Here is a 17,182-nt window from a genome sequence, read left to right as displayed (position 1 = left end):
TGCTGGAGCGGGTCCAGAGGAGGGTTACAAAGATGATCAGAGGGCTGGAGCAGCTCTCCTGTGAAAACAGGCTGAGAGAGTTGGGATTGTTCAACCTGGAAAAAGAGAAGGCCACGGGGAGACCTTATAGCAGCCTTCAGTACCTAGGATTCTTTGTCAGGGAGTGGAGCAACAGGACAAGGGCTAACAGTTTTAAACTGAAAGAGAAGAAATTTAGATTAGATATCAGGAAGAAATTCTTTACTATGGGGGTGGTGAGAAAGTGGAACAGATTGCCCAGAGAAGCTGTGGAAGCCCCATCCCTGGAGATGTTCAAGGCCAGGCTGGATGGGGCTTTGAGCAACTGGTCTAGTGGAAGGTGTCCCTGCCATGGTAGGGGGGTTGGAACTTGATGATCTTTAAGGTCCCTTCCAACTGTAACCTTTCTTTGATTCTGTGATATCTTCTGTGGTTTTTTCACATTTATTTTCATAAAGGCTTTGGTTCCATTCTAGTATAGAACAAGATGTTTTTTAAATAGCAATGCTTTGCAAAGTAAAAACACTTAATCCTTGTTTCTTAAAGTATCAGAAATATATGTAAGATACTAGTCTTCAGTAAAGAAAAAAAACCCAAAATACTGCTTTGGAAAGTAATATTGATTGATTCCGGGAAAAAGCAGTGATGTGTGCCCTTTTCAAGAACATGGAGGAAAAAAAAAAATAAATAGTGGTCTTATTTCACCATAAAGATGTTACGGACTAGCATGACTAAGTGTTTCTATCTCAGTAAAAGTTCTTGGTTATATTGCTACTAAGGCACAATACTGTCTTGTGTTTAAAATAGAACAAGGTAGAGTTAACCTGAAGAGATGTAAGGCATTGCTTCAGAATCAGGGGAGTAATTTGAGGGCAACAAGCCCTGTGGAAATAGCCACCCACAGAGATTATTAGTACTCCTGACCTGGATATTTTGCTCAACAAAGGGTTTAAAATAACCAAAAATGGAACAGTGGAGCCTTCAGTGGACAAGCTAATGCCTTTCTTAAGCTCCTAAATATTAAACCTGAATCATCACTATGGGCTTTCAGTTGTAATGCATGAGGGACCCTGAAATATGCTGAGTGCCCAAGCTGTAGAAACTGTAAAGTGTGATGGTTACTTGAAACAGAGCCCACCTCTGTCCTGCTTTTAAATAACATGATTTTCAGAAAAATGAATGTAGTTGGGGAAGAATTAACAGTCATCATAACTTCAGTTTATAAAAGTCTATTGTCCATATTTCAGTGGCCAAATTCTCTAATTTTTTTTTTTTAATTATGGGATTATTTTTTTCTAAAGTTCAATCCTATGTGAATGTATTAACTTCAGTGTTATTTTAGGGAAAAAAAATAAAATTGCTCATGAATTGGTGGAATAAACTGTGGTTTTCTGGACTCTGCATTATAGGAAGCTACCATTTATTGCCTTTATTCTGTGATCTTTGTGAGAAACTGGTCCAGTCTATATATGAACAATTGATTTCTCCCACTGCTACTGCCTACTCTACACTTTTTCCCTAATCACATGTTACATTTCCTGGTAACTATCATATTCATGATCAGAAATATACAACAAATATAGCTTTTTCTACAATAAAACATGGGATTTGCACCGAGAAAGTATTTCCTGTACTATTGCTATACTGTTACGCTTTATGTTATCCTCCATCTATATTGCCAGTCCTCCACCTGCATGTCTGACTTTTTCCACTTCTGTAAAATTGGATACAGGCAACAGTGGGCTGCCAGGGAACGTACCATGGAGAACATAGTTTTCTGCAGAATAAGAAGTTCTGGAGGCTAAATTCAGCCCTTATGTCATTGTTACCAACATACTGGTACTGTCACCACTAATGGCTTCTTCCCTGGACTTTCAAATAAGCTATCCAACTATCTAGGGGGATCTTCCTTTTCACTCAGCAGGATGGTCCCCCTGGACATCTGTCCTCCATGATAAAATCCCCCACTGTCATCATCTGCTTTTTTCTGTCATTTGAGATCCTGTTGTCACTGTGAGGAGCCTCGGTGTTATCATCTGAAGAACAGGTCAAATTGTTCATCCATCCTTCCATCCTTCCTTCCCAGGACTTTTCCCTGTGCAAGCTCCTTGGCAGGAGTGAAGAGACCAACTAAGAACCTCATTCACGCTCTCCTTGCGTATCTTTTTGCCCTTTTTGAGCAAAACTGTGTTGCAAGCAACCCTGCTTTCTGCCTCTGCTGTATTACAACTTGGTCTTACCAAAGAATTTTGTCCACTTGGATGCAAGTATTAATTTTTTAGCTAAAGCTGTAATATCAGTCACAATGTTATTTATTTTAGGTCAACCTGGTCTCTTATTAATAACTCGGATGAACAGTTTAGACTAGGTGGGGCATTTTTTTGCCCAAAATAAAGTCAGATCCCTGTTAGAAGTGTACAAAAATACCTAATGTATGTTACTGTTTTTGCGGGTTGGTGAGATGACACTGAGACAGACCTATCACAATTTTCTTAAGACCAGTATTTTATTTACTTGCAGGGTATTTAAGATACTAGGTTTTTATTCATAGCTTTTGTATTGAAGTTTCCTAAGAAAGCAACTTGATGTATTTTTTGAATCCTAATCTAAGTTCTTGTTCTTTTTAAAGGAGTTCCTACAGTGGGAACCACAGCAATCAAGGAGGAAATTACTCTTATAACAGATACAGATTCTGTGCATGCTGAAGGTGCTGTTGAAACAAATGAAAACTTTCACCAAAAAGAACAAAAACAAACGTTGCAGTCCCTTTTCTCTTTGCTCCGGGAAGAGGTTGAGCAGATGGATTCAAAGACACTGCCCCTGTGTCTCCATCAGGTACTTTCTTTGTTTCTCGGGTGTTGCAACAAATTTGCTTTTATCTGAGGCCTTTATTCATTAGGAAAAGAATACATTAATTCAACATACACCACTATTCATACCTGGACAGGATATTTTGATGTATAACTGGTGATCAAGACCAATATATCCTCTAAGATTTTTCTAATATATGTAAAATTATAAATTGCCTTGAAACTATATTCTGCAATTAAAGGAAACTCTTAAGGATGGTTTTTCTAATTTTCCAAATGATAAAATTCTAGCTTGACAGGAAGATTTAGGAAAATCACTCTTCATCAACACATCTTACATATGATTTGTAAGACATAAGATTTGTATAGATACAAGACAGCTGATGTGTAAATAACATTTTAAATCTGGAATTATTTTTACTGTTCCGAACTTCTTCCAAGCAGTAATGTAATGCATGAATGCTAAGATTCACAGTTTCTTAGTGTATGTTTTTTAATAGCATAGTTGCCATACCTGCAAGACCAAAGGAAATACCATGTGATTTGAAAAGCAATCTGTTTTTTTCTAGAGATTACGATGCAAGATGAATAAATGGATAGGACTTGATGCAGTATTAATTTACAGTTTAGTTGTGTCAGACTAACAGTGGACTAGAAGACTTTTTGTTTGTCTATAGTGTCTAATATAGGCTATATATATGTAGTTACTATAAAGTGTCTGATTTGATGTAGTTGAATTATCTTTATTGTGGAAAATTGGGTGACTGATATTTTAAACTTCTAAACTGTGATGACACCTCTGCATTGTTATTCTCTGATATAAATCAGCAATTGTATTTGAGAAATAAGCTTCTCTTTAATAATGCAAATTATAGATCATTTGCATCTTTTTTTTTTTTTTTTTTTTTTTAGAAAACTAAAAAAATCAAAGCATTAGTTGGTGCAAAAAAATAGGAAAAAACCCCCCATTTATCAGAAAAGTTCAAAAAAACATTTTGGACAATTCTTTTTTGTGGCTCTCTGGGGTCAGGGTTTTGATTGTTGGAGAATTTCCCAGGTGCAGGGTGGAACTTGTGCTTGATGCAGTGGTGGAATTTAAATCAGTTTTTTTTTTTTTTTTTTTTTTTATCTGTGTTTGAGTGAAGATATTTCATATCATTCCTCAATCTATTTGAAACTTAGCATTAGGGTTAACCATTTGTACTTTTAGCTACACCAGATCTGGTGGTCATTTGTGAGTCAGTACAAAAATCTGTTTTGGAAAACAACACAGGGCAAAACTTCAAAACACTTTACAAACATTAAGGATTGTCATCAGTCATGACATGTGAATTCTGTTTGATGCTTTTTAGATGAGGAAGCCAAACCCTTAGGGTAACAACCTTTAACAACCTTTTGCAAGTCATACAGGAACTGTGACAAAACTGAGAACAGACTCTGTATTTCCAGGTTCAAACATGCAGTCAAACACCATCTCTTTTTTCCTAAGAAATATCAAGGGATTTGTAATGGAGTGTTTGAAAGAAACCTAACAAGACTTACAAGGATAATAACACACTTTTTAATCTGGGGAAAAAACTGAACAATTTTAAAGATAGCGTTCATGTTTTTCATGTAAAGTGGTTCTATTAAGAATTTATTTTTTTCCTTTTCCAGTGAATTAAACTGTAATCTTCAGGGTTTTTTTTTCAGATTGCTAATACAGCCCGCCAATCACTTAATTTTATGCTAAGTCTAGCAAATACTCTTCTATCACATTTTCTTTTTATTCTATGTGACAAGATTCAATGTAAAATAAAGAGCTGTGTGAGATGTTCTGGAGTATTACCAATCCGCATTGTTAGTAGGATATATTAAATATTTAAAGGCTGTGGGTTGTTAGGGGCTGTTCTAAGGGTTAACTTTTAATTAAAAATAGGATGTAAATTTTTTCCTGTCTTGAATGGGATTCATGTGATTTGTGTAGCAGTTGTTACAGAAACTGAGCAGTACTTACATATAAAACAAAGATACAGAGCTTTGGCAGCTCCAGAAATCCTTAGGAGGTTCCTGTGGATAGCGGACAAAACGTGCAAATAAAGAACCTTAGAAGTCACTTACCAATTCTCTTTTGGAGGTACTGGGCTTAGAATGGTCTAGTGGTTAGTAATAAGGCTGAGAGCCAGGAATACGCAACTCACAATATGGTCTCTTCCATCAAGCTGCTGTCTTTTTTGAGCAATTGTCTTTAGACTCTTACTAAAGTGACCGCTTGTTAAGCCTTTCAAATTATGAGCACCTAAATTGATAGGCCCCAAAGATTTTGCGACTGAATAGTTTGTGTGATCCCACTGAAGGCATTGGAGGTGTTTCAACCTGAGTGTTCAAGCATCAGGGTATCGGCAATTACTGGACACATTTTGCAAGCGTGGCCCTTGCCACATCGTACGTAGCAAATAGGAAGACTGCCAACATTCACTGTCCCTGAAGACTGGTTAGTTAGTGCTTGTAAAGGTCACTGATACTGTAGAGTTCTGTAGAACAAAATATTTTTACTTCTGAGGTTTATAATTTTTGGACCTTATTGTGTTTACAAGCAAAGCCATCAGTATTCCGTAGCTTTCTAGGAAAGCCTGTCCAGTCTTCTAGGAAACACAAGTTTTTGTCGTTGTAAAGCTCAAAGCTTATTTGTCAACAGGGAGGAATTAGCGGAAAAATGTTTTGGTTACCACGTTAGCTCTTCTATACAGTGTTACACCTTTTCCTTTCCAGTTATCAGCTCTATTTTTTCTATAACACTCCCCACCACTAACTCAAAGTGAAATTCTGATTGGAAACATACTCATTTTTTGACTGTATTTGGATACTTGGTTTTGGGATCCCGTGTTCCATTCCTAGCAATTGGCTGAAACAGCAGCTGTTACAGCAGCATTTAATGTCTGACTTAGGTATTTTATATGTAGTCTGTCTTATGTTTGATTTTTCCTGGTCCTCAGTAACTACTTGAGAAACTTTTGTTCTCTATATTAAAGCTCCTTAGCACTTTGATCCCTAAATGCAACAGGTAAAGTTTGCTTATTTCATATGTCAACTCCCTGGTATTTCTTTGTTTTGACTTACCTGTATTAACTCAATAGCCATCTAAGAGGAGTCTTGAAGAACTGTGATTTTAGCAGTTTTTGTCAATGGTTGTCTTTGGCAGAGCTGTCTTGTTACAAATCCAATTTTAATTGTTCTGTTAGAGAAATATAAGGAGACATAAGGAGAAAAAGCCTTAGATTTGTTCCACGCCATAAAAACGACACTGCAAATCAAAAAACTGCCATCTGGCTTAACTCTATTACTTGTTCTTTTGTTGAAGAACTTCAGATACCAAGAACTGACATGAGGCAGGGGATCTTTAAATTTCTTTAACACAGAAGAGCAGCTCCAGGAAAGGAAGTAGCAGAAGGCTGCTGCAATGGTATTGTCTGGCTTCTGTGGGTGCATTATGAGTAATACAGGAAAAAAAAAGAGAATTTGAGTCCTTTTATGTTTATCTCATTAATTCCAAATATTCATATTGTAAATATTTCAAATTCTATGTATTTGAAATATTTATTGCAATTATTTATTGTAAATATTTATTAAAAACAGGAAGGTCGTTGGCATGTGTCTGATGCTGCGATAGGTGATATTTTTAGTGTCTTTTATCCAAAGATCATTCTTTTCTCACCAGTCAGGAAACCTCTGTTTCTCCATTTTATCACACTGTACTGTAATGCTTGGGAGAGCTCAGTAATGATCTTAATTTGGTCAAAATTCAGAATTCAAACAGAATTCAAACTCTTCAGCTCATATCAGTAAACATGATACTTCTGTTCTAGGTGATTTTAAAACTTTCTAATATGATCATCAAAAAAGTTTCTGAAATAAATGTTTGTTGTTGTTACAAGATAAAACCCAACTAGCATTTGGGTAAATCCATTTGTGAGAAAGGACTTCATATTTCTTTGTTGTTTGATATTCTTTTTAACTATCTTTCCTAGAATAAGAATACATGCATTTAGACCGAAGATTTGCATTTTGTTCAATTTAAATATGAACCTGCAAAACAAATGTTTAAAACTGTAATTAAAAGTTCATACTGTATCCTTAACAGTCTCATGACAATTACAGAATCCTAGTTTTTTACTTTTTTTTTTTTTTTTTTTACTTTTGCAGATAGCTGAGACCTATTTTCAAGAGGAGGAATGTATCCTTTTACTTGGAAAAAATGTTATGCAATATTAAAATAATCTGGCATGATAAAACATAAAAGACAAATGCTTTACTGTTGACTGACAGATTGTGGATCAGAGTTAGAAAGAAGCAAACAGCAGTAATTTATCCATGATAAAATATGTTAGCAAGTCTTTCTTAAATCAGACAGCTGGAATATGAGTTAAGGAATAAATCCACTTCCAAAAGCTGTACTGATATGATCATTAGTAGTTGTGCACATGCAAGGAAGTAAGAAAATATTTTCAAAGAACTTCTGTTTTTATAGGAAAAGTTCTGGTTTAAGTATTAGTAAATGGGAATATGTCCAATCTAGATAGGGTATGTGTTCTATTATATCAAATAGGGCACTATTATAGTGAGAACAAAATTATCACAACAGTTGATTAGAATAGGTACTACAAGTTACTAGATTAGAATAAAAATACCAAACACCCTGAGCTAAGGGAGATCAGCAACCTGCAAACAATAACAACATGTTCTTTGGCAAATGCTGATTAGTCAAAATTGTATCAAGGTAGTTTGAGAAACTCTCGTAGGAAACTATGGGTGATTGCTTCTGGGAACAGCTAGTTCAGTGGTCCAGGTTATTTTGATTTGTTACTAGATAAATAGAAGTAAGTTTGGTCAAAAGATCATAATAGCTGAACTGATGCTAATTACTGTGGTAAATTTCAGTAATTGAAGGAGAGGATAATCATATTAAACCTTAAAGTGAAATTATATTTTTAGAAAAGGTGGACTGGGTTTTCCTCTGTTTGCTTTTAAAGGAAAATTATCAGACTATAAAAAGAAGAGGCAGGAGTGGTAAGCCCTGAAGGTCTATGTGATTCACTAACGTGCGTTCTAAGTTACAAAACCTGTGCATACAGATTATATCTTTATTATGTAATTTGTTACAAACAAAATACAGCAAAAAGGTAATTATAATGGTTAAATAACAAAGCACAAGAAACCTGGAAACCTAGCCAAATTACATTACCCTGTAGTAGAAAACCAGGGAAATAATTGTCGCAATATTATAAAAGCAATGTGTAAAATAAAATATCCTTCACTGTCTTAGAAGATTGTACTTCTGTTTTGCTCATCCTAATTCAAAAGCTTCCATCGGAAGATCCAAAATACACAGCACAAATTAAAGGAATGGAGAAATTCTGTAGTAAATTATATGGCTCTGCAGGGGGAAATACAGTAAATGTAAAATGCATTCAACAGTGTGATAGAAAGACAGTTGTTTGTCTTTCATAGCAGTTGCTTTAATCGAAGTGCACTGCATTTAAAGCTGATCAAAGGAAATACTTTTATTGCAGTGTAGACCTGATGTGTGGAATTCAACACCACTATATAATACATATTTATGAAGCATATCTCCTCTGTACTTGCAACCATCAGTTTCCTGATGTTAATAAAGAACTTGCTTGATCATGTTGCACTATATTAATTATCCATGGCAGGCATTTTAATTCATCCAGCGTAGAACTTCATATTCACAATAATTCATGGTTTGTTGCTGTGATCCTCTAGGGCTATCCCTCTGATCTGTAATTCTGCCTCTAATAACAGATTTCTTGAAGGCAGAGAATATTCTTTCCATTAATGTAATTGCATGAGGCTAACAAGAATAACAAGTACTGGTTGTGTTTTTGTAATAATTACTCCAGTATTTTAATTAGCATGAATAATAGAAAATAATTTATCTATATTACTAAGAACCTCATTCATTGTATTTCCATTCTCATTATACTGTAGAATTAGATTTCAAATAGCTGACAAAGTGTGGTTTTAAACAGAACAAGTAACAACTCGTGCTTAATGGAACTAGAATTATCCTGACTATTAGAAAATATTAACTATCAGTATACCTTTGTGAATATATTGATTACTCTAAGGTGAAAGGTTTTCCATATAGAAGAAAAGTAAGCAGAATCTTCAGAACGAAGACAAAAGGTGAACTCAGCTGTCCAACAGCATTGCACACAATAATTGAAAAAGGAGGAGGGTATTTTTTGAAAGTTTGTTGGGGAAATTTTTTAAATGTGCTATCTCCAGATGGGTAGTAGAAAGGAGCTGTATTTTGAGTTAGTTATGGCTATTGACATATAATTGTATTTCTCGAGATGTGTATTCATATTTGTATAATTACCCTTTCAAATATGGCGCCAAATGTAAATAGATCATAACGTGCCCATATATATATGAATTTTTCTTTAACCTTCCATTCAGATGAGAAGGCAATGAAGTTCATTCAGCTTGAAAAACTGTATCATGAACAGCTGCTTGCAAATCTTTCTTCCATACAGGAGCAGTGGGGTGAGTACAGACTAAACTAACATGGTAGAAGAAAGATTTGATTTGGTTTGTGTTTCTGAATAATAGAATATACGTTTTTCGGGCTTAAAAATGTTACATCACAAAAGCAGCATTTATATCAGAATTTCTCTGAGCTTGTTACAAGAAAAGTATTCCTGCTTTGGATTTCTTCTCACACATCTAATGAAACAGGTACAAATAGTTTGTCATTATTTATTATATTAATTGAGACTTTGATCCACAGTTGATTTGGACTAATTTTTTGTTTAGGGTTGGTGAATCTGATGTGATGAAAATAAAATGTGTTGTGAAAAAACACATTGCTTTTTTGCATAGTCTGAAACAAGGTTGTAGAGCTTACACAGAAGAGTTTCACATACATGTTTTAGGATAAATACTTCTTTTATAATACTATGTGTAAAAATTATTTTGATTTAATTTAGAAAGAAAATGGAAAACAGCAGTTCATAGTCCAGTTACAACACTGAGGAATTCAGCTAAAGAACTGAGTGGTGAAGAGTTGGAAAAGCTTACTAGAGTTTGCTCTTCGCATCAACAGTAAGTATAAGAATATATTATTACCCTTCCAGTACAGTTAGCACAACTGTTGTCTACTTGCCAGTAGAGGTGTTTCAAAATAGTTGATCTCAAAATGAAAGTTCCATCCGGTTGACTTCAGGGAATTTGGTTATAAAGTGGTGATTCTTTTGGATAAGTAACTAAAATGTTTCCATGTTTTAATGTGGTTTGAGGAAAGGACTAGATCTGTGCTGTTTTCAGCAAATCATTACTTTGCCAGAAATAGAGTTTTGAGTCAATTTATAAGTATTTTCATCGAAAGTGAAAACTGAGTAGTGTTAATTTAGGAAGAGAGAGACTATAGAACTGATGGTGGTGATTGCATCTGTACCTATTGTTTTAATAATTGTTTTAAAATGCAATTGCCCAAGATCTCAGACTCCAACAGTCACATCTACCTTATAAGATCTTATTCCCAAACTTTCCATGTTTTAGGATAATTCCCTAATGCTTCAAGTCATTCTTGTTATCTTCTGTTGATTCCATATAGGTTGCATAAACACTATGAAGCAACGATTCTGTAGTTCCCTAGTACTAGTGGCAGCGTTCTGAAAGGTGGTGAAATCTTAGTTCATACCTGCTTTGCCTGATGTGTCAGCCTCCTGAATCAGTATATCACAGTATCACTAACTTTTGGGCAGCACTTAGGATGCTCTTCTGGACAGATACATGTAGGGGATTATAACCATCAGGAAGGAGAAGATCTGTTATTTCATCAGTGAGTGTCCTACCTGCTAGACATTGAGTTTAAGGGACAGATAGAAAAACTTCTATCAGCTGCCACTGAAAAATGATGAGCCAACAATAATAAGGAAACAAACCACATTCAAAGGCTGTGAAAAGACCAACTTGTGATAGGGAAGACACTTGCAATCAGATGGGGAGGGAGAATTTTTCAAATACATTTGCATTGGCTTAGTCTGGATGCAACAAAAGCCAAAATGATGCTGCTGTTTATAGAGAATATAATTGGGCGTCCACATTGTTTTTTTTCTTCTGAGCGACCATACAGAAGTTTGAAAACCCCCAGGCTGGCTGCCAGAACCCAGGCAGGAATTGTTTATTTGTAACGTGACTGTGTTTGGGAGGGAGCCCCTGGAAAGCATATGCTTGCACTTCCACGCCAGGAGGAAGCTGCTCTAGCATCATAACTGCATGTTCACACCCACAACCTGCTACTGAGAGATTGCACTGTGAGTGCCTGCGGGGCTCCTCAGCCTACGTTTCCTTGCACATGACCCTGCAAGCCCATAAAAAGATTAAGATTCAAGTTTATTATGATTTAGGTGCTGCAACTACAGCACCTCCCGATTGTCACCTCAATTGTCACCTTGTTGAGAATAACTCTGCTTTCTCCTTCTAATTCTTCTGTGCAGCCTCACTTTTAAATGCAAAATTTCAGTTATGAAACATCATTCCCTATTCTGAGAAACCCTTCAATTTGATAAAAATTTAGGCTTGTGTTCATTTGCCATGGTTAGTTCTCTGTATTTAATATTATTACTCCTCCACGCTCTCTAGGCAAAAGACTGTTTGCTTTTATTGTTTCATATATTTTTTTTCCTAAGATTTAATCTCAATTTATTTTTTAATTAAAATTATACTTTATTTTTTAATTAATAACATACAGGCCTCAGAAAATGTGAGCATTTTGCTTTTGTAATTGGAAGTAATGTAACTTTTTCTGACACTCAAGGCCTGCAGCTACATATTGGACATACTTGTTCTTTAAAGATAGTTTTGAGTGTCCCTTATTTGAAGTTTAAATGGTAAAATTTAAAAGTCATTGCAACTTTTAAAAGTTTTTGTTAGAATTTGAACATCAGTACTTTTCCCTCTTGTCTCTCCTGCTTTTTTTTTCAGTAGCTTTAAACAAAACGCTCAACGTTTTATCTTCATTGCTGTATGAAAGGCTGCAAGACAGATTGTGCATGATAAAACACATTGTGCATGAATCTCTATACAGTTTGCAAAGTCAGCACTGGCTGTTAGCAGTGCTGACTCACCTGTGAATCCCAGTGGAATCAGTGGGAACTGCTGTGTCCCAATGTGAACAGTCTGTGGAGAGGGAAATACCTTTTGTGGGTTTTCTCCCATTCCTCAATCTCTGTTATAGTGATCAGTATTTCTAATGCTTGGAGATACCGAGTCCTTACATGATTAGAGTTGGTAGAGTTCCTTCGGAGCGCAAAGTTCTACAGGAATTTAGACTGCTTGATACATTGCAGTAAATTTTCTTATGGCTGTTTTCTCAATTAGGTGGAGCAATGTTTGGGCTAATTGGACTTCTCATGATATTTGCATATGGTACAGATCCGTGCTTAAAAGTGTGCTTAGCATGCTGATGCTGTTTCAATGTAAGAAAGGTTCGATGTTAAAGCAGAGCAAAGCCTTATAAGATTTCTGTGACACTTGTTATGAAGAATGTTGCTGCTAAGTTGTTTAATTTATTCTTTTTTTCGTTATTGCTGCAGGCCACAGGCATCCAAAAATAAGGTAAGCAGCTGTTTAATTGAATTCTGCTTTATCAAAGATTGCTAATAAATATATCTTTAATGTTATTAATCTCTCCAGTTTAGTATAGAAACTGTTTGAAATTTGGATGTATCAAAAAGTCACAGTGTTCCTGTTCAATTCCAAAAATTACAGGAAATAATTTCATATTTTACAGCTAGTAGCTGCAGAAAATTCATGGGAAAGCGGTTGTTTGCTTCAGTTAATGGAATCAAAAAACTTAAAGGAAGGTGAAACTGCTGCTTTTGAATCAGGTATGTGTGTGTATATGCACATGTGCATAATTTGTTTTATCTATTTATCTTGTACTGATATACTGCTATAAATACTCTGAAGCTATTTCATTTGAAGCTACAGCATTTGTTGGAATCCCCCAGATTCATCCATTTATGCAAACCCTAATTTTTTTTACAACTGCACAATGGACGTACTATGCAATTTTTAATTAGTCATTGATGCTCAGATTTTTTAATTAAAGTAATTCTAGCCTCCACCAAAAATGTAATTTAAATGTGTATGCATTTATAGCATCCTAATAAGCTGCAAAAATTTGTAAAACTAGAGATAAGGTCCATAATTTGTACATGTATAATGTAATCTGATGACAAATACTGAGTTGTGGCGATTCAGTATAGTTAAAAGTATTAGTAATTATTTTAAATTACATGTGATGTACTGATTTAAAGACACATTTCCTGTGACAGCACAGAAAATTAGGAAGCTTTTGGGTAGTCTTGAAAAGAAAAACATGCTTCAGTTAATATATTTCAGCAGACACTTTTATGTCAGCTTCATTTTACTCCTCTTGCCTTGGGGCAGTGACTGTTTTGTTTGAGTAATTTGTTAGAATCATTGAGTTCTTATGAAACATTTGCAAATTGATGAATTGTTAAAATCAAGATAGAGGGGGAAAGAGTGTTGGTTTAGGCTGTGCTTTATCTCTCCTCTCAAAAGAGCAAAAAGGTTCTTTTTTTTTTTTTTTTTTGGCCATAATGAGACTCCATTGAAACTGTTCACCAGGTTGAACAGTTTGTTATTAATATGATTTTTTTAATTGACTGGTTTTCTTGTGAAATACAATGCATTTTTCATAAATTCAATTCACAGATTGCCATAGTGTCTCTCAGGTGATGTCACAGGCCGTATTAAAACAAATGAATCATATAATGTCAGCCAGCCACCACCAAAACAGCCCAATAGACTGCTTTTGCAAATTTTATTAGAACTAGGGGTGGATGTGTGGGGTTTGTTTTGGGTTTTTTTGTTGGGTTGTTTTGGTTTTGGGGTTTTGTTTTTTTTTTTAAAGGTTTTTTTTTTTTTTTTTTTTTGGCCATATTCCAGTTGCCAAAATTGGCCTAAACTGAATACCTTTCCTTAGAATTTCTCACAAGATGAGGGTTGGCCAAAGTGCCCTCAGGTCCCTTTCAACCTAAACTATCCTACAAGTATGTATCAGCCAGGATGTTCAGGAGAATCAGGAATTAATGAAGATAATGAGTCACAGTTCTCTACATGTGTGGATCCTCCTCATCTTCATCCTCTTTTACCATGACCCCTATATTGCCTTTTCTTTGCCTTTGTTCTTGTAACCTAGCTAAATATAAAACACTGAAAACATGAAATAAACATGTTCTACAGCTCAGAAAGCACATCAAAAGAACCAAATGCTTTTTGGTTTTGGATGGTTGGAAATTCCCTTGAAAAAAAAAAAGTAGGCATTTATAATTTTTCCACTGTTTTTGTTCCAAGCAGGAACAAAAGCTTTCTGGAGAGCAGAACTTCTGAACATTTGAAACTTCTGAGTTAAGGAGCATTTTGTGTCAATGTTAAAACACTGTAGTACAACATCTAGACATATTAAACTTAATGGGAAAGTAATTAATGGTGTAAATGGATATTTTTTTCGTGCCTTTCTCTTAATGTAAGTCTCATCATAATGTCATCAAAACCTTTGGGTTCCTGTGAAATGTTTCTAAATGAGTTAAGTTTTGTCATCCCACGGGAAGTCTTTCTGCTCAGAACTTTCCAGCAGTAGTAAATACTTTTTCAATACGAAGATATGAATATTTCAAGCCTAACTCAAGTTCAGATGCTTAAGATTTGCAAATAATGCTTTTCACAAGATAAGGACATTCTTGAGGAAGCACCATGACAGGTCCATTGGTCTGTTAAGGCAGCGAGTGATCAATTAGCTACTGTTGCCCTTCACTGAGTCAACACGTTAGCAGCGTGGGACTGAATGTGTTTTGTTGCAGTTCAAAGGTTTTGGGTAGGGAAGGCATCGGTGTGAACTAATACAGCACTTGGACAAAGATGATGCATAACTCCAAAGCTGGACACACAGCTCAGTGCTGTTCAAAAAATATTCGAGCTGTGGCTGAGTGATCCAGCTCAAGACTAGAAGCAATATGGACATTTGGGGTGGCTTCTTGATTTTGCCTGAACCCCAGCAGAATCCTATGCTATAATAACTATGCAGTAGCTAATATTTTAACAAAGTTATTCAGCATTAGCCAAAATGCATGGGCATTTTCCCTGAAAACTTAGAATGCTTGCCTTCTGCTTTTTGGGTGGGGTTTTTTCTCTACATCAAGAAAAATGAAAATGCGTAAACTTTATCTTCTCCTCCTAGAAATTTATCTGCCAATCTGCAGGAAGAACTAGTTAACTCCCTTAGCTGCTGGTAGTAGAAGTCTGACTTACAGTAAGACAGAGAGAGGAAATTCTCAAGTGGTTTGAAGACTGTCCTTGATTGAATTTATATACCCAAAATAAGAATTTGGCAATTATCAGTAAGAAGAAGTAGAGATATATATATCTTATATTGTAGAGATGATTGCCCTGGACTATGGTAGCATTTTTGAAGTAAAATCACATTTCCTTACTAATCTAAAGCAAAAATTACTCTATTGACTTATTGCAAACATTTGGTAACAGTTTGAGCCTCTGTAGGCAGTTGATCCTAGGAATTCATGATTCTTCTCTCCTGGGGATACCATGACCAAGAAATGGCTTTATAAGAAGTTTGGCTACTCATGATTCCTGTGAGAGTCACCGAATTAATTTCTGCCCTTCTGAGCAAGAGTTGTGAATTATCTGTTCAGTTACGTTTTCCTTTCTGGCAGGTTTTCTTGTTGAGTCTACCAACAGAGAGAACTGGGCCCTTAAAGCTATGTGTGTATATTAAAAGATGAGATCTGATACATCCTATAGCCATTAATTTCTTCAGTTTCTGACTGAAAGCCTTAATAGCCTTAGTGTTAATTAAGTACGTAGTGTACATATAGACCTGTTTCCAAGGTAGGAGAAACTACTTATACCCCATTTTCTTTTAGGTCATATGGGATTTGTTTTTAAATGGGAAGAGGGACAAAGATGGAGAAGTATGAATTCTCCAGTGGTAGAATGCCATAGGTCAGTACTCTCTCTGCCAGGCTGTCTTGGATTTACAGGATAAAAAAGTGCTGGCTACACATTCCTGTGATGAACAAAGCAAGTGGCAATGTTAAAGTAACTGTGGTGAAGAAATATTTCTTAAATTACTGTAAGTGCTCTTGTTGCTAGAACAACAGTAGACCTTTTTGTTATATCTTTGACGATCAGATAAATATTACTGCCACATTGGTGGATACATCTTCATTTAACTTAGTAAGAAAAAGCATCTTTTCCAATGAAGTGTTTGAATATTTGTCTTATCTTGCCTTGAGTCTATAGTGGGCATGGGTTGTCTAAAGCAGGTGTTTTGAAGTAGGTGTAAAGAAAATATTGAAAGCTGCTGAAAATCTGATGTGGAATGTATAAATGATCGTTACATTTCAGTTCCTGTACGTCTGTAGTTAGGTAACAATGCTGCTGTCATTTATTACTTCCTTGGGAACAGAGCTCTAAGCTCAAGGGCCACCTTTTCTGATAAAGAATGTGATTTAATTTCCAATTCTGTTTAATCTTCGTTGCAATTGGGGCTGTCATCAAAGATGCCTCTTGTAATGTGGATGTATCCGCTAGGAAAAATTGACAGATGGTAATAAAATCTTGTACCAATAATCCAGGCTGTCTTTGAACTCATGACCTATATGTGAAGGGCTCAGTATCCCGTTACAAATCCCTTGAGCTATCTACTCATCTGTGTCTAATTTTCAAAAAGTCCCTGTCTCATACCCATTTCTCCTTTCAGTGTTTTACAGAAGTTAGGTTCCCTGTACCCTTTCTATCTGTTAATGTTGTTCTGATTTTATTTTTTTCTGCATTTTGATATGGTTGGATATTCTCTTTTTCAATTTCCAGCCTGTCTTTTCTATGCTACCTTTTCTTTTATTATGCTTTAAAATGAGGATGGTTTAGAATTTAATAAAATTGTTCGATACAATGAATTTCTTTCAAGACTAACAAATATGACCCTGTTTCATGTAACAAATTCAGGAAATTGCTCAGATTTTAAGTAAGGTTTTAACAGGTAAGGAAGGATAATATTGGTGTAGAGATCTTCAGTCATTCTTGTGAGAATGTATATATTTAATATGGGTGTTGTTTGATCTCTTCATTAATCTGTTCATAGGAGTTTTCTGCTTTTCACTGACAAAAAATGCAAATTAGTCTTTTCTGGAGGTATTAATTTGTTGTTTGAGGCTATTACTGTAACAGTAGTCCTACTATAACATATTCTTAGTTTTTATTAAAATATGGGCAAGACAGTTTCTGTCATAGCTAGCTTG

At 35.3% G+C, this 17,182-nt stretch overlaps 1 protein-coding gene and 1 long non-coding RNA gene across 6 annotated transcripts in view; one reads left to right on the top strand and one right to left on the bottom strand.

The window, feature by feature from the left end:
- Nucleotides 1-17,182, top strand: part of CNST (consortin, connexin sorting protein) — a 55,053-nt gene that overhangs the window by 22,437 nt on the left and 15,434 nt on the right. For all 5 annotated transcript variants that reach the window (XM_014950681.1, XM_014950678.1, XM_014950680.1 and 2 more), the window contains 6 exons: nt 2,648-2,853; nt 7,011-7,041; nt 9,291-9,377; nt 9,821-9,935; nt 12,431-12,452; nt 12,628-12,724. In XM_014950681.1, coding sequence (XP_014806167.1) covers nt 2,648-2,853; nt 7,011-7,041; nt 9,291-9,377; nt 9,821-9,935; nt 12,431-12,452; nt 12,628-12,724 — 558 coding nt within the window. The remainder of the gene's footprint in view (nt 1-2,647; nt 2,854-7,010; nt 7,042-9,290; nt 9,378-9,820; nt 9,936-12,430; nt 12,453-12,627; nt 12,725-17,182) is intronic.
- The window catches only part of LOC106893075, a 49,066-nt gene continuing 37,813 nt past the window's right edge, over nt 5,930-17,182 (bottom strand). The window contains exon 3 of the long non-coding RNA XR_001412991.1: nt 5,930-6,042. This is a non-coding gene — a long non-coding RNA (uncharacterized LOC106893075). The remainder of the gene's footprint in view (nt 6,043-17,182) is intronic.

This window comes from Calidris pugnax, unplaced genomic scaffold, assembly GCF_001431845.1.
Source record: "Calidris pugnax isolate Ruff unplaced genomic scaffold, ASM143184v1 scaffold24, whole genome shotgun sequence".
NCBI classification, from domain to species: domain Eukaryota; kingdom Metazoa; phylum Chordata; class Aves; order Charadriiformes; family Scolopacidae; genus Calidris; species Calidris pugnax.
The sequence above is the reverse complement of the archived record's forward strand: the minus strand, read 5'-3'. Positions and strand labels throughout refer to the sequence as shown.